Here is a 24389-nt window from a genome sequence, read left to right on the forward strand (position 1 = left end):
GACATTTGGTGAGTAAGCTAGCAGCTGGGTGTGTCTTTCTCTGTCCCTTTCTGACATGCTGCCTTCCAATAAATAAAAAATATAAACTTTTTGAAAAATTAGCAGTACAGAAGGTAAGCAAATTGTTTAAAAGAGCTTAAGGGTGAGAGTGTTAGAAAATGTTAATTAGGACCGGGCGCAGTAGGCTAGCAGCTAAAGTCTTTGCCTTGAATGCGCCAGGATCCCACATGGGCGCTGGTTCTAATCCCAGCAGCTCCACTTCCCATTCAATTCCTTGCTTGTGGCCTGGGAAAGAGTCAAGGATGGCCCAAAGCTTTGGGACCCTGCACCTGTGTAGGAGACCCGGAAGAGGCTCCTGGCTTTGGAATGGCTCAACTCCAGTCATTGCAGCCACTTGGGGAGTGAACCATGAGACAGAAGATCTTCCTCTCTTTCTCTTCTTCTTTCTGTATATCTGCCTTTCCAATAAAAATAAATAAATCTTTTAAAAAATGTTGATTAAAGGGCCTATGGGTGCAGGGTTGAGTCCTGGTTGTTTCACTTCTGATCCAACTCCCTGGAGTTGACGTGCTGGGAAAACAGTACAGGATATGGCCCAAATATGTGGGTTTAAGCAGCTGTTGAAGACCTGAATAAAGCTCCTGGTTCCTACCTCCAGCCTGGTGCAGCCCTGGCCAGTCCACTTCGGGAAGCGAACCAGCAGACAGAAGATCTCTTTCTCTCTCTGCCTCTCCCTGCCTATAACTCTTCCAAATAAATACTTCTTTTTAAAAGTGCTAGAAGTACTACTACCAGTACAGAAACTTCTTCTCCTAGCCTGGCAAATTGCATCAACTGACTTTGAGAGAAGAAAAATTCCTACTACAAACAGTCCAAGGTGATCTATGTTCAAACATGATGCTAGACACGAAGGCTCATGCCACATGATTCCACTGGTATGAAACATTCAGACTAGGTCAATCCATGGAGACCATGCAGGCATCAGAGTGACGTCTAGGGATGGCATGGGGTGTGATTGCTTAACCAGTGAAGGCTTTTGTTCAGAGATGACAAACACTGCGGAGAACTAGACTGAGACTCTAACTGCACTGAATGGTGAAGGCACTAAATACCACAAGCTTAAAATGGCTATATTTCGTTCTATGTGAATTTTACCTCAATGACAAATGCACCAACAAACAAAAAGGCTACAGTGATCAATTTTATGTGATGCATATTTCATAATTTAAAATTTTTAGAATTTACATATAAACCTAACCTATCTACTTGCCTCATCTTTTGGAAGCAAGCAGATTATTATATAATAATAAGATATTATGTTTAAAAAGTAATTCATCTATCAAAGCTGAAGCACTTTCAAGCATAGGGCCTAAAGTATCAGAGAAGAAAAAGAAGTAAAAAAGAGGTAAATACAAATATGAAAAGAAAATTACACTAGTGACAGCTGAAATTTTCACACAAACAGCAAAATCTAGATTTTAAACAGAGAATCAGTGTCAAGTTATATTACTTCATTTTCCACATCGGAAGGTTGGTAAGTTAAAAAACTCAAACTAGACTATATTCTTTCAGAAAAGTTTCAAATATATTCAAATTTGCTTAGTATTAAAATCTCATGCATCAGTCTGTACATGACATCTGAAAACAAACACACTAAAATGACCAACTGTGGCTCCTTCCAGCAGGAGGATTATGGGCAACTTAGAACATCCTTTCAACAATCATTATTTGTACAGTGTTCACCTTAATGCCCTAAGTGAAAACAGAACTTGAACTCCCTGAGGACAGAAGGTTTTCAAGTGCTCCCGGCCGTGGCTAGTGGGGACCTGGAGATCCGTGCGGTGACAGGCACTCCATGGGCACTCAGTATTTTTTGGATGGATAAAGTATGAATAAAAAAAAAAAACCTAAAATTATGCACATTTGAGATCACTGATACAACACACATGAAAGTCACACTTAAATTATGCCTCACATAATGCTAAAATGCAAATTAAAATACATATGGGATATTTTATTTAAAGAGCAGAAGAAGAACTTTGATAATCATTCTGGGTTTTATCAAGAAAATATCTCAATGTTGAGAGTGTTTTGGTCTTTCAAATCTTCACTGACAGGACAGTGCAAAGCAAACATGAGAATCAATCAATCTCATGTTTTTAACCAGCAGTTGGTCTTGAAACTTTATCAAGTTTTAGTACAAATGAAACAATTATGAAAATAACCATGTTTATTATACTTTATGTAACATAAGTCATTATCAACAATTCTGCTAGGATATAGCAGGGATTATAATTTTTCAACTTTCTGGTGCTTTAAAAAAAACTAAACTTTAGCCATGCTAGAGTTGGCTTAAGGTTCAAACACAGCTGCTGTCTCTTCTGATTAAACAACTCTTCTCCCTGGTACAGCAGCCCCGCAGGGACTGAACATGACACGGTACGATACTTACTCTGTATAACTGTCCAGGAAGAGATTGGCATGCTTCAGAATGACCAGGTTCCGGGCTTCCTTCATCCCCTGCAGGAAGCTTCTCAGGGAGACTCCATGCTGACCAATTAAATAACACAGCTTACTGAATCGGCTTGCCACCTCCTGCAACAACTGAACTGTGTTGGCACTGCCCAAATTTTCTGTAACAAAATAATGATAACATCCAAAGTTTGAACATTATGATTGTATGAACAACATTGTAAGTTCTTTTCTGAAAACACTCAACAGGTTGAGACATATTTTATCAAAGGAACACAAATAATCTCATTGTTCAATAAAGTGACTTGAAAGACCATCGGTGGCTGGGTCTGAAGTGAGGATGGGGGTACCTGGTGGTGGCATTTTGGTGCAGTGTGTTAAGCTGCTGCCACTTGCGAAACCAGTCCCAGCTGCTTTGCCTCTGCTCCAGGTTCTGGCTTAAGGTGTGGGAGGGCAACAGAGATGGCCCCAGTACTGAAGATAGTTCCTAAGTGTGCAGGGAATCAGGTGGAGCTCCTGTCCTAGAAGCTTTTGGGGAGTGAAACAGTATATGGAAGATCAATTCTTTCTCTCTTTTTCTCTCTCTCCACCCCTTACTCTCTCCCTCTCTTCCTGTCTATATTGTTCTGCCTTTCAAATAAATAAACAAATGTTAAAAAAAAAAAGACAGATCACAAGTTTCAGTAATTTCAGGACAAGACCCTTACAGATTCTGAGTAGGTCTGGAATTCAGATCCTGGGATAGGTATTTGAAAAAAAGCTTTCCAGGTGACAAAGATCAACCAAATTGGAGAACCACCTCAGTAATTCAACCTTCTTTTCAAACATACGTAATATAACAACAAATGAATGGAAGTGAATTTTCTAATTTCACACACTAGTTAGCAATGGTCATGAATTAGACTCACTTCTGTATTTATCTCTTAGTTTATTTTCAACTTTTCATACCAACTTCTGTCTTGCTAGTTCTTCTCACCCACTCCAGACAGCTCAGCCCTTCCATGCAGAAGGGCAACTCAAATCAGAATGCTGGGGCCCTTGGAATGCTACAGAGGGCTTTAGGAGACAACTCAGTAAAGCTAAGCAAAAATATTCAATTCCATCCACTTGAGCTGATGAGAATCTAGCCTCACTGAGAAGTCCAGCCTCCAGAGTCAATGTCCCCAGTGTGGAGTCTGCCTCTCTGTCACACCTTGGAAGCCCCACTGACTACTTCTGCAAATAGAAGGAGCTGTGGAAATGGCAGGAGAGGGGAGAGGCAGCTGGACTGTTGACGCAAACAAAATATAACCTGCTCACTGCACAAAAAAACAGAGACTGGAAAGAAAGGAATAAACCTCAATTCAAAGGTTTTCTTTCTTTTTAGTATATTTGCTGCTGAAGTGAGTATGGTTTTCTTTCTTTATGATATAGAAAGAATAGAATAAAAATAAGAGCGCTAATGATTTGGGCATAGGGGGTGGGGGACACTTCCACTTACCTAAGCTAAGAAGAGGCCTGAGAATCTGAGATTTGATGTCACTTAGTCTTGAATAGAACCGTCTTTCTGTAGTAGCCAACTCATGAAGACTGGCAATATATCCCATGATGTTTTTGTCCACCAAGGCTATATAACTATCTTTTCCTGCTATGACTCTGCTTACATATCCAAGCTGAAACAGAATAACATACAAAGATTACAGGTAAAACATAATTAGATCATAATAATGAAATAATTAATGCACTGAGCCAGCTTGCATCTGCTGGTAAAAGCCAATTGTCAAATACTCAGGAATTTTCCAAGAGCATTTTAAAAACATTGGCAGCATAATATTGCCCAGAGTGAAACTCTGGAGAAAAGCTACAGATCAAGCTGCTTACCTGTTTTGTTTTAGAGCTGGTAACCAATACACCAATGATCTATTCACATGTATGTATCTATAATTAACCACCAAAATATCTTTTATTTCACAATAAAAGATACTTAGGGACCTACAAACACCCTAGAAATTGAAAGACACATAGGATAAGGATACATGTTTCAGGGCCCACTTGTGAATGATGGAGGAGCAGTAAGAGCAGAGTTCTAAACAAGAAAATGTCAAGTGGCTAAGACTTTAGCAGTTCTTAAAAAGTTCCACACAAAGCAATATTCTTTAAAATGGTCTTTGTCATTTACCAAAAATACTATTCAACGAATCATCCAATGTCTTCACATGTTTAAACTATTAAACTAAGCAGGTGACCTGTATGCCTTTATGGTAACTAAAGACACACCAAAGCGAGCCCAATCTTCACCTGTGTTGCCTTTAGCAGCTAAGATCTTACTCCTATACATTCCTAGGATACCAACCCAGCCAGAAAAACAGACTTAAAAGGACTCCATAAGCAATTTTCCTAAAAGCAATCAAAAGAAATAAGAAACTCAGAACATAAAAGCTTTGCTATTTGCAAAAGATATGAGTTACTAAGGTTGGGTGTAGCCACAAGTTCAAGTTTATAAAAAAGACAAAGCAGAACAGAGAAAAATTTAGATCTTCAAATAAGCAAGAAGGGGTAAGCAACAGGAACTTGAGTGAAAAGCTGAGAAGAAATGACAGAGTACTGCTGAAGGCTGCTGGGTCCTTCCTGTCTGCCCTGACCTTGCTCAGGACCCCACAACAAACCTCCCACTAACAGAATACACCCACCCCATTTCCAATTGAGTTCGCCTCTAAAGATTCCACATAGGCAGTCAAGAAACATCACTGTGATGTGTACTTTTCAGCATTCCCACAAGATTTTTTTTTAAGACACGTACAACAAAGAACAGTGACCAGGAGAGCCTAAAATCCCTACCCTCGTGAATCTTACAGTAGAGAGGACAGACAACAGACAGAACAAGGAAGTGACACAGTGCATTAGTGACAGGGACAGTGGAGAGAAGGCATGGGGAAGAGGATGTAAGGAGTGACTGGATTAAAAGGGACTGCAATCTTAATTAAGGTAGTCAGAGTACTTGGTGGTCAGGCATATAAGCACCAAAACAACAGATTTCTCATGTGTTACAGCATGTGCACCTAAGGATCCAATTCCTGTTCACCTTACTACAGGAGAGAAGTACTGGAGTCTTAGTACCACTGGTATTCTCTGGAAGGTTGTCACCTTCTGTAGGGTCCTGTCGGCCACTGTAATATAACCCAGGCTGGAAGTCTTCTGTATCCACCAAAAACAGGGAGTAATCTTGGCCTGCAGCTACACTCCAGACTCCATGTTCGCTGCTGACCTGCAATAACAGAAAGATAATGTTTGTCCAAGGCGATACACAACTTCAGCTCTACAGAAACTAAAATATTAGGTTACTTAAGGCATGGTACAAAGTCAGGCCTGTTTCAGAGAGCAAAACTCAGCCAGCAAAATGCATATCCGATGTAGAAAACCCATGTTCAGCTTTTAAATTCAGAATTGGATTGTTTCTATTTAAAAAAAAGAACAAACAAACAAAAAACCCAGCACTGGGGCTGGGATGTGGTACAGAGATTCTCAGCCTGGTTCAAGTCCCAGCTACTCTGCTTTTGATCCAGCTACCTGCTAACGCACACACTGGGAGAAAGCAGGTGGTGGCACAAGGACTTGGGCCCAGCCACCCACGTGAGAAACCCAGATGAACTTCTGGGCTCCTGGTCTCAGCCTGGCTCAGTCTGGTTATTATGTGTCCATGTGCATGTACTGGTTACTTCACAGCTATCCTCTTCTACCATGACACTTTTTTCAAATTCAGACTAGCCAGTTTTGAATTTTGATTCATTTTGCTAAGAATGAATTAGCATTTTGACAGGTGGAAGCAGTCATCTTCTTACTCTAATTAAAATTAATTCAAATCTCATTCTGCCTAAACTTTTCATTCTTACAAATTAGAATGACTTCAATATGTTTTTTTTCACCATTCACCAAGTAAACCACAATCACGATGCCATAGTACTGATATGTACACTTATTAAACCAAGACATTATTGTAAAACTACATAGAATTTTGCCTCCCGGCACCTTCTTGTCACATTAGAAAAATTTCTTTAGCATAAATAAGTATACTTTCTACTTCCTAGGTAAACAAAATAAACAACCAAAACCACAAGAAATGATGATTTGCTCTGCTTTTTTGATAAAACAGGAACTCGGTAGCCTTTCTGAGACAGTTTATGCTGAGAATATTGAAGACCGAGTGAAGGCAAGTCATAACTACTCCCTAACATTAAGACTTTTCTACGGTGGAAAATTAAGTTGACTAAAAGAAAAAATGCCCAAGACAGCGGTGGGAGCATGCTGTACATAGAGTAGACAAATCACGGGAACGACCATCCTTTCTGAGTTTGTCACTCTCATAGTGGAGGTCTGTGTGATAATGAAGACCTCAGAATCCAACTACCTAAGCTTGAGTTCCATATTCCACTCCATTTTGCACACTACACAAACTACCTGCCCCCACCAAAAAAGGCAAATCTGCTGATTAAGGAACCAATACTATCTATAGGGATTTAGTATTTCCTCATGATGTTATAGCAGGGGAAAAAAAAAAGGTAGAAAAACACTGCTCTAGAATTGCATAAAAGGCACTGTCTTAATAGCACTGCATAAACTAAAACCAGAGCATAAAAATAGTAAAAATAACAATGATAACCTACAGGCTTTAGCTTTACTATAGAAAAGGAAAAGGTTTACAAAAAGATGATAGTATCATATGTTAGAAATAAAACATAAAAGCAGATAACCACCAGATAATGCTATATAAAAGCCAAACACATGCTAAGTTACAGAACAGACATGACTCGGTAATACAGAGTTCGGAAAACATTTGTTTTGAATTTTTTTTTCGTACATTTTTTTCACTTTAGAAAGACAAAAGAACTATGAATATTCAAGAATCAATATTAAAGAAATATAAACTAACTTTTTTTAATGTTTAAATAAGCAGCTTCATGTTTAAGAAAATTTAAGGGGCTAACATAGTGGAGTAGCATCCTAAGCCTCTGCCTGTGGTTCTGGCATTCCATATGGGTGCCATTTCCAGGGAAGCTCCACTTCTAATCCAGCTCCCTGCTAATGTGCCTGGGAAAGCAGTGGAGAATGACTCAAGTCCTTGGTCCCTGCACCCACGCCAAAGACTCATAGGCACTTGACTCCCAGCTTCAGACCAGCCCAGCTCTGGCTGTTGTAATCATTCATGGGGTAAGCCAGCTCATGAAGACCTCTGTCTCTCCTTCTCTCTGATTTTCAATTAAATAAATATTTAAAAAATTAAAAATATCAAGGGCCCGGTGGCGTGGCCTAGCGGCTAAAGTCCTCACCTTGAAAGCCCCGGGATCCCATATGGGTGCCGGTTCTAATCCCGGCAGCTCCACTTCCTATCCAGCTCCCTGCTTGTGGCCTGGGAAGGCAGTTGAGGACGGCCCAATGCATTGGGACACTGCACCCGTGTGGGAGACCCGGAGGAGGTTCCAGGTTCCCGGCTTCGGATCGGAGCGCATGGGCCGTTGCGGCTCACTTGGGGAGTGAATCATCGGACGGAAGATCTTCCTCTCTGTCTCTCCTCCTCTGTGTATATCTGGCTGTAATAAAATGAATAAAATCTTTAAAAAAAAAAATTAAAAATATCAAAATAAACATACGCTAAAAAAGCAACTCTATTTTTTAAAAGAAAAAAATGGAAAAACATTAAGTGCTATAGCTTAGAATTCTAGAAAAGTTGCTACCAAGTTCACTAGAGTACCTTTGCAAGACGAGGAACTGTTGTTGGAAAATCAGAATGCCCAAGTTGACCAAAGGTATTGCTACCCCATGAGTAAACCTATCAGAGAAACATACGAAAGCAGGTAAGGATTGTGAATTTGACAACTATATTTCATAATCATTAATGTATACATTAATAAGTAATTAATGTATACACACCATTACACATTAACAACTCATAGTAGTCTTTAAATACATATTTAAAAAAATAACACATATCAAGAAAACAAATTCTAACCAAGAACAAAGATAATGGGTATGTACAGTACACATGAAGATGTAATGGGTACACAGAGTACAAATGAAGACACAGAAGGGAAGTTAGCAACACCTGACTTTTAACAGGTGTTTACCACCCACAGGTCCTGTTCTTAACACTTTCTGCTTATCAACAGATGTTTAATTCCCACAACAATCTTTTTTAATTTATTAGTTCGCATTTTACAGATAAAGAAACTGGTCCAGAAAGGCTAATTAAGTTACCCAAGGCAACACAATGGAAAATGACAGAGTCAGTATTTAATTCAGAAACTATCCTATGCTCCTACACAGAGAATGATAATAAATAAAGGCAAGGACTATAAGGAAATTAATCATGATTCTTTACTCTGTAGATAGGAACACTTTGGAATTATTTACATATAAGGTTCCTTCCTATATAAACACCTACATCCTACTACAGATAAAAACATAACGATATTTAATGTAAATGGCTTTGTTTATCCTGGTTATAAAAGTGACTCATGGTCATTGTCTAACACTATCACAGTAAAACAAAACAAAAAACAGAAAATGAAAATACTGATGAATCTACCACTGTTTGGGTAGATTCACTGTTTCCTTCCAGAAAACTCAATGTCTACTAGCTATAACACGTATAAAACAGAAAAGGATAAAACAGGATCACACTACAAATGCCTCTTTGTGATCTGATTTTTTTCTTAATGTTATGAATTGACATTTTAGCTTTTAAAGAAATCTGTATCTAAATATACATCTACAACATGATTTTTTTTAATATCTACAAAGACAACTGTGGATATAGTTTAATCAAGTGCCTTCTGCATTTTAAAACTCTAATTTAATATTAACCAAAAATACAAGTGGGAATTGTAACGCGGTAGGTTGAGCCAGCTCTTGGAATACCTGTATCCCATAATTGAAAGCCTGGGACCAAGTCCTGCCTGCACTCCCAATCCAGCTACCCAGCTTCCTCTTGATACGCATCCCAGGGGTACATGGGCCCAGCACCCTCATGGAACACCTACTTGGATGAAACGCCAGGCTCCTAACTGTGGTCTAGCCCAGCCCTGGTTGTAGTTGTTGTGAGCATTTGGGGAATGTACCAGCAGAGGAAAGTTTGTGCTCTTCAAATAAATTTTTAAGAGTAAAGTTTTTAAAAAGATATTTTAAGTCCTTGAGTATAAATATGTATTTGTGTATCTAATGGTTCCAACAGTATTTAGTGAGTATTTAGTACTGCTTTCATAACTGATTTAAAAAGCTCACTTGTGTCAGATGCTAAATTCTCACCTATACATTTGGATTTATTTCTCGTCTATAAGCATATTTTCATTTCACTAATCTGTTAGTAACTTTCTAATATGTTTTATAAAGGTAAAGTTTACTTCTCCTTTCTATTCTTTTTCCAGAATATCCCTAGCTCACCTCTGTTTATTCTCCTACAACAACTTTGGAATTATTTTGCTGAGTTGGAAATATCATATTGGAATTATTTTTGGAACTGTACTGAATTTACACTGGAGTGACTTGATGATAAAGAAATATTTTTGAAACATTGATACTTCTCATCCAAAATTACAAAAGTTTCCTTTTTATGTTTGATTTGTTTCTTGACCTTTTAAAAGAGCTCTAAAGTCAGTGTCATATGCACTCTGCATTTCCTGGTAGAATTATCCCTATCTTTGCAATAGTTTGCAATTGTCAGCAGCTTCTCCCCTACATGCATTTTCTGTTTCACTGTATGTATATGAGAAATCCAGTCATTTTAATTGTGTAGTTGACCTAATTAATCTTCTTCATATGTCAGGAAGTCTTCTGGATGATTCAGCATGTAAACAGCAATAAATCTTCCTCCCCTTTCCTAATACTAATGTAACCTACATAAACATTAGTTCAATTTAGCATAAAATCTAATATTTGAAGCTTTCAGGATTCTTTATTGGCTTTCTGAAAAGATCAAGGAATTGGGCTCGGCATGATAGCCTAACGGCTAAATCCTCGCCTTGTATTTGCCTGGATCCCATATAGGTGCCTGTTTGTATCCCAGCTACTTCACTTCTCAGTCAGCTCCCTGCGCCCTGGGAAAGCAGTGGAGGATGGCCTAAAGCCTTGGGACCCTGCATCTAAATGGAAGATCCGGGGGAAGTTCTTGGCTCCTGGCTTCGTATCAGCTCAACTCTAGCCACTGCAGTCACTTGGGGAGTGAGCAACTGGACAAAAGATCTTTCTCTTTGTTTCTCCTCTATATATCTGACTTTCCAATAAAAATAAAGTAAATCTTAAAAAAAAATCAAAGAATTTGTGGAAAATCATTATTTGAATACACTTATGAACAATTTAAAATGCCTTCTTTGCCAAGGAGGGAATTCGCATCTATAGGGAAGGTTTTAAGGAATGCTGGAGATCACTTTCAGGTTCGACAATGTACAAGAAAAGATCTTTTGGGCCCGGCGGCGTGGCCTAGCGGCTAAAGTCCTCACCTTGAAAGCCCCGGGATCCCATATGGGCGCCGGTTCTAATCTCGGCAGCTCCACTTCCTATCCAGCTCCCTGCTTGTGGCCTGGGAAAGCAGTTGAGGATGGCCCAATGCTTTGGGACCCTGCACCCGTGTGGGAGACCCGGAGGAGGTTCCAGGTTCCCGGCTTCGGATCGGAGCGCATGGGCCGTTGCGGCTCACTTGGGGAGTGAATCATCGGACGGAAGATCTTCCTCTCTGTCTCTCCTCTTCTCTGTATATCTGACTGTAATAAAATAAATAAATCTTTTTAAAAAAATCTTTTGTTTTTGTTTTTTTGTGTCTGTTATAGGTTTTCTTCATCAAAGAACAAACAAAAATTCAGTTCCCTGGGAAATTTAGAGTTTAGGTTTAAATGAGATCATGTTCTAGCCAGGTTCTTAGCCCAGAAGAGCAGCGTGCAAATGAAAGCTCTAGTATTGTGTATGACTCCAGATAAGTCACGAAAATTCTCTTGTCTACTTTCCTCATCTGTAAACTGGAAACAACAGCATGAAAAAAAGAAAAAAAAAAAAAACAAGAGACAGAGAGCAGAACATTCAAACAAGATACAGTATTGCTGCCTAACCACAGCAGGTACTCAGTTCTGCCAAACTGGCTATCTGTGAAAGTAAGATCAGCACTTACTGGCTTGCCTCTCACCTGGGATTTCGCAGTTAGAGCAAGAGAATGGTAACCACCAGCCTCCAGGTGGATAACTTCTTTACCATCCAGACATTTCACACACAGCGGCTGAAGCCTTAAAGAAACACACACACACACAAAAACACATATGGCTCACGACCTTTCTCAGATCACACAGCAAATGGCTTCAAGTAAATAAATATTCCCAAAGAAATGATTAAAATAATGGGGGTGGTGGAAGCAGATACTTAACACAATCTATATGCCACTTGGTATGCCAGCATCCCAAAACAGTTTCCAGGTTTAAGCCCTGGTTCTATTTCTGAGGCCAGCCTCTTTCCAAGGCACACCCCAGGAGGTAACAGGTGAGGGCTCAAGGAGTTAGGGCCCTGTCACCAAGTGGGAACCCAGACTGAAAACTAGGCTACTGGCTCCAGCCTGGTTTAGTTCCTGTTGTTGTGGGCATCTGGAGAGTGAATAAGCAGATAGAAGAAACTCTCTTAAAAAAAATTACATACATAGTTTTTTTCTAAATTAAAAATGGATATATGTTCAATTTATATTTAAATATTTTCATTTGGGAAGGTTTTTACTTTAATCATATGTTAATTGTAACTAACCGCCATAATCCAGAATTATGAAGTCATATAACTTCAAATGATTCTTTGCTATTATAGCAGAGTATACTTGGGACACAATGAAGTATAAACATAGAGAGCAAAATAAGGTAGTTTAAAAAAAAAGACATCATTGTCTCCCCTCTTCTAAGAACAGACATTCCTATTAATTCACTTTGTAATCATTGTATTTACAGACCCACAAATGTCATACATATTGTGTCTGTTACATGCTAACAGTTCCTACTAAACAAAACAAGTTTTTCCCTAGTCTATGCAGATTAACACAGTATATTGCCTTTGTTATAATTATTTTGACAGTGTCAGAGAAATACCTTTCAGGGAAAAAGAACTTTTGGCTCTTTTTATCAATTAAAAATTTGCACCATTAGGGTATTCCAATGAAATGCCATCTTATCCCTACCACTCCTTTTGGTACTCCAAAATAATCACGCATTAAAGAAGCAGCAGGGTGCATCAAGAATGCTGAAGCTCTTTGCTGTCGGGAACAAATTCAAGACCCAAGGGACAGCTTCTTATCAAAGTTGAACTGCACAACCATTTGTGGGCAGAAGACTTCCTCTAGGAGGAAACGGACATTACAGACCTTCCCAGCACAGAGGTTATCTGTCCCGGTCGAGGTCCGGTTCCTGGAGGCACTCACCTTGGCAGCACATCGCCATGGCCCAGCTGCCCTTCCTTCCCTTTCCCCCAGGTCCACACCTCTGTCCGCAGGGAAGGCAGGAGGGCATCTGCTTCTCCGCTGTACGTGGGGGTCAGAACCACAGTTCTCGTCTTCACCCGAGCAGCCTTTCTTAAAAGCCTGGGGGAGACTGCCAACAAACCAGAGCGCAGGGTGGAGGGGTGAGACTGGGAGAATTAACTCCGAAGCAGAAGAATTACAGAGAAATGCACTTATATGGTGTTTTCAAAACACATCCTTGCAGGTTCTAGGCAATCAAGGGGATTTCAGTTGTGAAATAAGATTGGTAAACACCTCCCTGCACTTTCATCCATCTTTCCTCCCACCCCTGCAGAGATGTGTGTGTGTGTGTGGCACACCAATGTGTCAGTGTGTAGAAGGCGCTCACAGGTCCTATAATGAAAAGCTCTGTTCACATGTGCTTAACGTGGCCCCATTTCCATGTATTCAGCTACACAGTCCACTTCTGTGTACCTCTGGTGATAACCTCTAGAACCTGCGCTCTCAAAAATGGGCTGAAAAACCGGGGTTCTGAGCTGGGGAGGGGATAGAGGCGACCTTGGAGCAGCACCTGGAGGACACAATGAAGAATCCATCCATTGTCGGAGTCCTGTGCACAGACTCACAAGGACTTAATCTGGGCTGCCGTGGGACGCTGTCAGATGAGCATACTGGAGTGATATCTGTTCTAGCCCAGCAAGCAGCTAAGCTTACCTCTGACCCCACAGACATTCCTGTGGTGTGTCTAGAATCAGATAACGGGAACATTATGATCCAGAAACATGATGGCATTGCAGTGGCAGTGCACAAAATGGCCTCCTGACTCTGCTCGGCTCTCCGCACCTATCACAGGAACTTGGTCCTGCGTGTTACAAACTAGTAAAGTTCCCATAGTTAGACCCTTCATTTGATGTGCACTACGCACTATCCTATTTATTTCAGTAGTTGCTTTTTCACACCGTGTGGACAGACCTGTTAAGTTTTATTAAGGATCATGTTGTAAAGCAGATCCAAGTTATTTGTGTTACAATTTTTGTTATGTTGAATAAATCTGTTTGAAGGAAAAAAAATGGGCTGAAAAAAACATTTCACTAAGGTGAATGAATATTTTCCCCATTTCACAGCAGAGTTACAAGCTAAGCATTCCCAAGGCAAAGTCTAAATCCAATTACATTGTAAAAAGATTCATTTTTAAAGTTTTCAAATTTCAAAGGTAGGGGAAGATTATGAAAGTGAAGTACTAAAAGTTTTTATACTTTCCTGCATACTTCAAATTATTCTATGGACTGCTTGAACAATCTTGTAAAGGAAGATTGCTATTTCTCAGTGTTCAAAATCATAATAGATGCATACAAGATACTATGTATATCTCATACTAATTTATACTAATTTGGTGCCAAGTCAGGTTTTGAAGAAAATCATCAAATGTCACCTCAGTCACTAGCTTGTGGGCTGTAAGAAAGTGGTCACCCTTGCCTAAGATCAACAGCTTTTCTGGAAAATACTACTTGTATGCATAGAAAAACCAAACTTATTTGTACCATAGGTAATTTTGAAAGAGAAGAAAAAAAAAACAAAATTTTTCTAAGGATACTTTAGGTTACTAAATACAATTAATCTTTCAATGTACATCTCCCAGGAGAACCTATTTCATACAGTCAATGAAATGGACAGCAAAATCACCTCCATGATTTTCGTACACGAACCATATTCCATGTAGATGAATCAAAGAGATCAAACATATGGACACTTAAAGCACCGAAGACTACTTAAGAAAAAGAAAATGTTGGCAACAAAATTCTCTTTCAACTTAACAGAGTTCGTGGACTTTCTTACACATCATACTAACAGATTCATACGTATTAAAGCTAAAAGCTTTATTTTTATTTATATAGAGGAAAATCTAGTAGCATGGGAAACTAGCAGGCAGGATAAGAAAAGAGCTTAGTGATATGAGGGCATGCAGTAAGTAGAACAGTACAGGGAAGAGAGGCAGAAAAGACAAGGTAAGGTCTCGTACAGTCCAGGGTTACTTTGAGCATGAGAATAAACCATGGTCTACTGAATTATATGGGTCAAATAGGGCCACTGCACATTTCCATAAGTAAAGCATTACTGGAATAGAGTCTCACTCATTTATGTGTGATCTACAGCTGCTTTACATAATGCCAGTAGAGTTTAGTAAGTGTTGCAGAGGCTCTCTAGCCCATAAATCATAATTTTTTTTCTCTAGCTCTTTTCCTAAAATGCCAACCCACACAGGTCTAATTAAGGCTTCTCAAATTTGAATGGGCACACTAGTCACCTGGGAGATCTAGTTATAATGCATATAAGTTTGAAGAGCAGTTTGAGACTCTTTGGGAAGACTACTGTAGAAAGTTGATGAAAAACAGTGAAAAGTTCGTTTGGTGCAAAAGCTTTAAATCCATACATACAAAGCTCATGGAAAATGTTTTATGTTAAGAAAAAGCTAGGGATCGCTTCTTGGCTTTTGGCTAATTTCAAGTGAAGAAAAAGCTAGGGGTCAGTGTTGTGTCATAGCAGCTTACTACACCTGCTGCGATGCCAGCATTGTATTTGGGTGCCAGTTCAGGTCCTGGCTGCTCCACGTTCTATATAGCTCCCTGCTAATGTGACCAGGAAAAGCACTGCAAAATAGCCCAAGTCCTTAGACTCCTATGTCACCCACACAGAAGACCAAGAGGCTCCTAGCGCCTGGCTTTGACCCAGCACCAACTGTTGCTGTCATTTGGGAAGTGAACCAGTGGATAGATTTCTCTCTTCCTCTCTGTTAATTCTTTCAAATAATACAGATGGATTTCAATTTTTTTGCAGAAAAATTAACTTACTTTCTAATTCCATAAACTTTCTTAAGTTCCCTCACATTTCTGTGAACATCAAGTTCACAGATTAAGCTGATGCCATTGGTCTGCAGGCCAATTTTGAGAAGACAAGGTCTATGTGATCTAGACTGCTAAACGGACACAGAAATACAAACTAACTGTGTAATACTGTTAGCACACTAAACAGATTCTGCCTGATGGGTATTTGGAGCGGCAGTTAAGTTACCTCTCAGAACACCTGCATACCCTAGAGGTCTGCCTGGATGAAGTCCTGGCTCAGCTTTCCTCTTGCTCCCCATTAATGAACACCCTGGGAAGCGTCAGGTGGTGACTCGAGTACTTGGGCTCCCGCCTTCCACATGGAAACCCTAGGTTGTGTTCTGGCTCTTAGCCACAGCCTGGCCCAGCCCCAGCTGCACCAAACACTTGTGGAATGAACCAGTGGGTGTAAGATCTCTCTGCGTATGTCTCTAGCTCTTTTTGCTACTGTGTTTTTTCAAATAAAACAAACATTTTTTGGTAATAACATTTTATTGTGGATGGTTTTTCTTACTGAGGTTTTAAAAAGGAACCCCTCCTTCAGGTAAAGTATTCCATAACAATTCCTCACTTACGTAACAGTCACATCAAAACTCAGCAATCTGGTTTCTAATCAGTAAAGAAGGCTGCTGTTACACTCTAGAATACAATTCTTAACATTCATTAGCAGAAGTAGTCACAAAAGGTATGCTCGACTATCTTAACAGAGGAATTATGTACTTTTAATTTTTTTGAAAAATTTTAACAGCTATGTAAAATATACATATTTATGGGTTACTGTGTGATATTTCTATCCATATAGGGCAGACATATCTGTATTTCTGAACATTTAATACTTCATAGTTCAAAGCAGCTCTAGGTATGTTTTAATAAAGATGACTTTCTCTTAAAACCATCATTTGAGCAAACCGCCAAGAAAGAAATCTGACATTTGACTCTGACAGCTTTATTAACTAACAATGCTCACTTGTTTTAAATGCAGCACATGTGAAGGACATAGCTGATTGGACAAAAGTCAGTTCACACACCTTGGTTATTTCCTTACCTTGTGACAACAATCCAGGGAGGGAGAGTCTTCGACTGCCCCCTTCGGATTCCTCCTCTCGGATATCCACAAGACTTGAACTCTTCTTCCCTTGCATGGATTCCTGTTTGACCTGCTCTTCTCTGCTGTCCTTCAGGCCTTCTGGGCCTAGTGTACTGCAGCCTGCCTGCACTCCAGGTTCACAAGAGGCTGTGCTATAAAAGTTCATCACTTTCTTAAGAGACAAGGCTCCAGCTTCATAGGTCGCTGCCACTCTCACACCAACAGCAGATGCACAAGAGACCACCAGGCTGTTGAGGGCAGAGGTGCTTGTGGTTGGTGGGCTGTGAAGATTAGGAATTGCTTCTTCTACAAGAGGCTAAAATACACACACACACAGGAGAGCAGGTGAAAATATCATCCCTTATCCCAAAGGCAACAATTTTAGTTAAACAACCATTCCTACTTGTATACAGGAATCCATAGGAGAAGGGCAGCTCTTCATCTCCAGCTTACAGGTGCCCCATCCTCAGGGCACACACAGAATCAGCACATAACATTGCAACAAGTGAAGAAAGCACACTTCCTTGCATTTATATATCAGAAAGTGAAACTTATAACTGTAAAATGAATGAACTATTGTAATGATTTGGGAAAAAATGAGGGAGAAAGAGTTGAAGAGTGGGTGGGGGAGAGAGGATCCCCTATGCTGCTAAGTCTGCATTGTAAAAAATAAGAACTCAACTCAAACAGACTCATTTTATATAGATTAAGAAAAAGTAGATCTTCTGGCAAAAACTTTTTGGTTCCTTTTGCCTGGGTACTATATTTTTCCCATGACATTTACAAATAAGTCCTAGCTGTTTTTAAGAAGCTAAGCACAGGGCCCGGTGGCGTGGCCTAGCGGCTAAAGTCCTCGCCTTGAAAGCCCCGGGATCCCATATGGGCGCTGGTTCTAATCCCGGCAGCTCCACTTCCCATCCAGCTCCCTGCTTGTGGCCTGGGAAAGCAGTCGAGGACGGCCCAAATGCATTAGGACCCTGCACCCGCATGGGAGACCCGGAAGAGGTTCCAGGTTCCCGGCTTCGGATTGGCGCACACCGGCCCGTTGCGGCTCACTTGGGGAGTGAATCATCAGATGGAAGATCTTTCTCTCTGTCTCTCCTCCTCTGTATGTCTGACTTTGTAATAAAAATAAAATCTTAAAAAAAATTATTTAAAAAAATAAAAGGAAGCTAAGCACAGTAGAAGAGGAGGAAGGAGGAAAGGTATGGAAAATACAGCTTTGTGTAACACGACAACCTCTGTATGATTGGACAAATTCAAGCTTATTGCCGATTGCTTTTAGGAAAACTGCCTAGGCTGCTACTAAGAAACAGAAGGAATAGACTGCATTTTAAAAAGAAAAGGCTTTTTCTAAAATGTTTTACAAAATGGAAACCTAAACATAGCATGTAAGTAGAAAGATGAGGTATAACTTTGACCTATCTTTCCCCAAATTGTTTTTGTTAAGTTCAAATCCTTCTGTGTCTCATTAATGAGTTATTTTCCAGCCAAGGGACTAGATAAGCTGAAGGACATGTTTGCTTTTGCTACCACTGAGGGTAAAGGTAGTAGGTTAATAATTAAACATTTGGAACCAATGTTCCAAGTGTGAGTCACGGATGTATTAGAAAATCAAACTACAGTTTCATAATACCTTAGTGAAATATCAGTTGAAACTTCTCTATGCTGTCAAACATCCTTTTTTAAAGAAAAGTCATTAAATTTACCTAACAAGCACAAAAAATATTTCTGCTTACAAGACAGATAATAATGAAAAATCTGCTTCTTATTCTACTCAATAATCCCAAGAGCATGCATGTACTCCTAAATGTTCCCTGAACTAAAAACTAAATGAATAAATATTTTCTAAAAATCCTGGCTTCTTATTGTCTTAAGCAAGACAATTCCTAGTGCCTCACACAATGGTGATTTAAACACCAAATTTGGAAGAGCTACTTCTGTGCAAGTCATCTGCAATTAAAACAAGCAACAAAATAAATAAGCATAGTACATAAAATGGAAGACAAATCAAAAGCTGACCCTTTCTGTGGTGACAGAATTCTCACAACTCGTTCAGAAGAACTAAACTGCCCTCTGTTTCCAGGACTCATTACAGGCAGCAGGGTATTTAGAGGGGCGTATTTTACAGGGTTATTACCATTAGGTAGTTGAAAGCCACAAAGCTCCACATCTTATAAACCTCAAACTAATTTCTAAATGGCTCCTTCTACTTAATTAAAATAAGGATACAGTAAATAAATAAGTGTACCAAAACAACAACAACAAAAATACACATATGATCAGCAATTTTGCTGAAAGGCAATTTGACAGGTCCTGGCCAACCAGTAATATTTTACTTTATTTCACAAATAACATACAGACTCTTGGTTTTTTATATCCTAACTCACTTAAGTTCTCATGAATACGCTACGTAATGGAAATGCTACTTACAAAGAATGAATTCAATAAAAAAAATACACACTCCAAAACTAGTATAAATTACAAAAACTAAATATCAAGTAAGTCCAAAAGAAGTAAAGGTTTAGTGATGGTAATCAAATAAACAATATGTAATACTTTCATATTTAAAACTTAACAAATTAGAGCGATGATTTGCAAAAAGACAAACTTTTTTCACAACCATATACAGTGTAAGAATTCTCCACATACATTCTTTCTTTTTTCTTTTTTAAAGATTTATTTCACCTTTATTACAAAGTCAGATATACTGAGAGGAGGAGAGATAGAGAGGAAGTGGAGCTGCCGGGACCAGAACCAGCGGCCATATGGGATCAAGGCGAGGACCTTAGCCACTAGGCTGCCAAGCCCCACATACATTCTTATTGAAGCATTATTTTCTTTGCTTTGTTTATATTTTTACATCCTCCAACGAATTACACTTAATTTTATTTTAAATTCAAATATCCATATAGCTTGCTTATTAGATTGTGAAATGAAGACCAATTCTAAAAACACTCCCATATTCTGATCTCAACAAAGCAAATAACAAGAATCAAAAAGCTATGCGGCTCAAAAAAAATCTAAAAAAAAAGTTTTTAAATTAAAAATACACAAGACAGTTCTTGTACAATTCGGTTTGTGCGTTTGATTTGGTTGTACTTTAGAGTTTTGTGCTCATTATGATCCATTGGTTTTGTCAATGAGATTCAGACTTCACTGTACGCTTCTGGCAAGTAGCTTATACCCATGTCGCCAGTTTCCAAAATGACAATTGCTTAAGAAAATGTTACCCTTCAGCAAACCCCTTAAGGACCACAGCTGGACCTGGAGAGAAGCTTAAACAGCACATGATGGCTGAAGCTCTTTGGTCTGCCTATAATTCAAGGACCTTCACTGCTGAAGGAAAGAACTTTACCAGGCAGAACTCAGAAGAGGCACAAATACAAACCCCAAGAACCTCAGTGGGAGCCTGGAGCTATAGTCTAATGGTTAATCCCTTGCCTTGCCTCTGTCAGGATCTCACACGGGTGCCAGTTCGTGTCCCAGCTGCTCCACTTCCCATCCAGCTCCCTGCTTGTAGCCTAGAAAAGCAATTGAGGATAACCCAAACCCTTGGGACGCTGGATCCATATGGGAGACCCAGAATCAGCTCCTGGCTCCTGATCAGTTCAGTTCCAGCCACTTTGGCCACTTTGGAGTGAACCAGTAGATGGAGGATCTTTCTGTCTCTCCTTCTCTCTGTAAAATCTGACTTTCCAATAAAAAAATCTTTTAAAAAGTAAAACACAAAAAGAACCTCAGTGGATATGTGAGGGGTATTGAAACTGTGTAAAATGTACACTATGAAAATCTACACTAAGGCCAGCGCTAGGGCATAATGGGTTAAGCCACTGCTTGCTGCATAGCATCCCATAAGGGCACCAGTTAGAATTCCAGCCTCTCCGTTTCTGGAACAGCTCCCTACTTACACACCTGAGGAAAATGGCCTGAGTCTTGGGTCCCTGCACTCACATGGGAGACCTGGATGAAGTTCCTGGATCCTGGCTTCTCCTGGCCCAGCCTTGGCCATTTCAGCAATTTGGGGAGACAACCAGCAGATAAAAGGTCTCTTCTTTTTTCTATATAACTATACCTTTATATATATATATATATATATATATATATATATATATATATCTTCCTAAGAATAAAGAAAAGAATATATGCATGAATTTTTTTAAAAAGCTATACCAAAAGCCTGATGTTTCAATTTCACTTTACCAGGAATTTTCTGAAGCACTCTGATACAGCTATATTAAATTATTCAAGGGTTCCCCAAAATTCAGTACTTTAGTCATGGGGAAAAAAAGCACTAGCGGGGGGCGGGGGAGCGGGGAGTGGGATTCTTCTTACAAAGCAAGCTCAACATGACATCTTTCAACTTGATAACAGGCCACAACTTGATTAATCCAAATCTTTTCCTTATCTAATCAAATTCCAAAAAAGTTCACCAAGCCTTAAGCATTGAAAATTTCTAAAGGAAAATTCAGAGGGTTCAACCCCAACAGCAGCTTTAAATTATAAAATGCAGAGGTACCTGAGATGGCACTGGCTTTTCACTGTTCTCCGAGTCCCCTCTCACCAAATGGCCCGACAGTTTCCCCAGGCATTCATTCACAGCCTGGGTGTTGGGGTGTGATGGAGCGCTCCCGGCAGAAGAAACCTCCACTGTTCCCATGTCTGCCTGGGAGGAGCTGAGGTTGCCACTGGTGGTTTCAATGCTTTTCTCCTTCAGTTCAGCAGTAATGGGCCCATCACGTTCTGTGGGAGTGTTCTCGAATACTTCTCCCTGACTGTCAAGGGTGTCCACGGCGGGGCTGATGGCAGTGCTGGCATGGCTCTCTGCCTGGGACTCAGACAGAGCCACTCCCAGTGGGCAGCAGTGACTGTCGGATATAATCACATGGTCCTCTTTGTCAGTCATGGTAATCAGCAGCTGGCTGCACTGGGTGCATCTTTCTGGGACAGGCTTCAGGTCCTGGGAAGGCAGGCACTGCACAAGCGCTAGGCTGTGGAAAGCACCACATGCAACCTGTAGCACCACTCGCCCGGCCAGATGTTCCACCTTCTGTGGCTTGGTAACTGGGAAGGTGGTGGTGATGAGACCCAGCTGGCAGCCCGTACCCCATGCCCAAATCTCTCTGCTTATAGACAGTGCCAGCGTGTGCTCCTCGCCACAGGCCAACTGCAGAATCCTGACTGCTAACAAGGGGCTGCTATCTGAATCACAAATGCTGACAGGGTTCGGCTCCGGCACATACTGCTGATTGGCAACGGCACACTGGCCGGCAGAGTTTTCCCCCCACATGTATACCACACCACTTTCAGTCACCGCTCCACTATGGAAACTCCCTGTCGCCACAGTAACAACACGTTGCCCAGCCAGGGCATTTTCCAGAACAGGACTGCTTGGGCAAATCTCTGCTGGGTCATTTCTCCAAAGAAGGGTCCCAAAGCTGTAGACCTCACCATCTGAAGTCAAAGAAGGGGAAAAAAGGAGAGGTTAATGAGTTAACTGTGAATTAACTAGAAATTTTATCAGCAAACCTTTAAGCCCTTCTAATTTTATAATAAGATTTGAACTGTTTTCTTCAAATGATCATTTTAGAAACTTGGTTCAGGCACAGGGTATTTCACATTTACTCACCATGAAAAAAAAATTTTTTTTAATTTTTTGTTTTATTCAGGAGACGGAAAAAGAGCGGGAGGCAGGGGACAGGCACTTCCATCTGATGGTTTACTCTCCAAATGACTGCAATGGCTGAAGCCAGGAACCTGATAGCAATTCAGATCTCTCTTGTAGGTGACAGGAATCCAACTACTGGAGCCATCGCCACCTACACCAACAGTTTGTGTCGTCAGGAACCTGGAGCCATGAGCCAGCACCAGGAATCAAACTCAAGTACCCCTGTGTTGGATGCAGATGTCTTAACCATCAGGCTAAACACTTGCTCTCAATAACAATTTGTACAAACTGCAAGAGGTAACTTACATTCAACTGAAGGGTCTTATTCCCTTCTGCCTCATCCTACAAACCCCTTATGTGGACCCACTCCTAATGGCTATTATCACAGGCAGTTACAGAGGCAGATTCCAAATACTCAAAGACAAAAGAATAACCAGGTTAAGATGAGAACAAAATAAGATAAAAAACACATTTGTCACACTATCTGTAAAGTTGACTTATCACTAAGTCCGACAACAGAAAATTCTGCAAGGGCATGAAAATATCAGATATTCATTTTTGGCCAAACCTGAAAAATAATCCTTATGTTTCGAGATTACAAAAAAGGAATCAGCATTAACAAAGCGGCTAACCTCATATTATATATAATTTTTGGATGCAATTTATATTGTCTGCTGGATACTAAATAGCCTTTCTGAAGTGAGACTTGTTTATAAAGCAAATCGCCAGGACAACACAAAGCAGATCAGGAAATGAAGCTGTCAGACTAAAAGGATAGCTTTAGAATTAAAAGTAAAAGCACCAGTAAGATGGGTAAAAGAATATATCACCCCACTGTGTTCAGTCTCAACTTGACATCAGCCCCGGGGGAGTTTGGGAGCATGTGCCTATGATCCAGCTGGTTGAATCTTCAACAGAACAAAGACGCAGCTACGAGTCTTAAAGAACTGAACATTCTTTTCCATCTCACCAGATATATCCCAATTTTTAAAATGCACAAGTACTATTCTTTCCCCAAAAAATAATAACTGATGAAAAACAAATGCAAAGTGACTTATTATATGAAGCAGATACTCAAGTGAAGTCAAATATCTATTTAAAGATATAGTACCGAAAGTGATTGTGGAGGCCCAGCATGGTGACCTAATGGCTAAATCCTGCCTTGCAAGCACCGGGATCCTTTATGGGCACTGGTTTGTGTCCTGGCGGTTCAGCTTCCCATCCAGCTTCCTGCTTGTGGCCTGGGAAGGATGTTGAGGATGGCCCAAAGCCTTGGGACCCTGCACCCACATGGGAGACCCAAAGAGTTCCTGGCCTCAAATTAGCTCAGCTCCAGATATTGTCGTCACTTTGGGACTAAACCATCACTTAGAAGATCTGTTATCCCCTCTCCATAAAATCTGCCTTTGAGCAAAAATAAATAAACTCTTTAAACACACACACACAAATGGTTGTGTACATAATTTAACTCATAGCTCAGCAAATATGTAATTCTTATAAAAAGAAAAAGGTGTGGGAGGGTGGGCAGGCAGGTGTTGTGGCACCGCAGCTTAAGCCACCACCTATGCTGGCATCCCATACGAGCACCAATTTGAGCGCTGCCTGCTCTATCTTCAATCCTGCTCCCTGCTAAGGCCTCTGGGAAGAAGAGCTAGCCCTGGCTGATGGGCTATTTGTAAAATGAATCAACAGATGGAAGATGGATCTCTCCTTCCTTCTCTCTTTCATTCTCTCTAATTCTGCCTTGCAAATAAAATCTTAAAAAAAAATTTTTTTAATCCATGTAGGGAAGAACACAGTAGTCGCCAGGAAGAAGATAGGTGCCCTTGTTAG

The 24389-nt window shown here is 40.2% G+C and overlaps 2 protein-coding genes across 6 annotated transcripts in view; one reads left to right on the forward strand and one right to left on the reverse strand.

Moving 5' to 3' along the window:
• Positions 1–24389, reverse strand: part of ALS2 (alsin Rho guanine nucleotide exchange factor ALS2) — an 85827-nt gene that overhangs the window by 38890 nt on the left and 22548 nt on the right. For 4 of the 5 annotated variants that reach the window (XM_058664856.1, XM_058664854.1, XM_058664855.1 and 1 more), the window contains 8 exons: positions 21408–22342; positions 16847–17204; positions 12881–13049; positions 11618–11714; positions 8198–8275; positions 5534–5716; positions 3953–4124; positions 2453–2633 (listed from right to left, as the gene is read on the reverse strand). In XM_058664856.1, the coding sequence (XP_058520839.1) occupies positions 2453–2633; positions 3953–4124; positions 5534–5716; positions 8198–8275; positions 11618–11714; positions 12881–13049; positions 16847–17204; positions 21408–22342 (2173 nt within the window). Of the gene's footprint in view, positions 1–2452; positions 2634–3952; positions 4125–5533; positions 5717–8197; positions 8276–11617; positions 11715–12880; positions 13050–16846; positions 17205–21407; positions 22343–24389 lie in introns of those variants that run through there. The other variant, XM_058664858.1, reaches the window with a different exon arrangement.
• Positions 13281–13983, forward strand: LOC118757855 (ragulator complex protein LAMTOR5-like). Its single transcript, XM_036493115.2, has 2 exons — positions 13281–13284; positions 13456–13983. Exons 1-2 carry the CDS (start codon positions 13281–13283, stop codon positions 13740–13742), a joined length of 291 nt encoding a protein of 96 aa, XP_036349008.1. The 3' UTR covers positions 13743–13983.

Source organism: Ochotona princeps, chromosome 5 (assembly GCF_030435755.1).
Source record: "Ochotona princeps isolate mOchPri1 chromosome 5, mOchPri1.hap1, whole genome shotgun sequence".
In the NCBI taxonomy this organism is placed as follows: Eukaryota; Metazoa; Chordata; class Mammalia; order Lagomorpha; family Ochotonidae; genus Ochotona; species Ochotona princeps.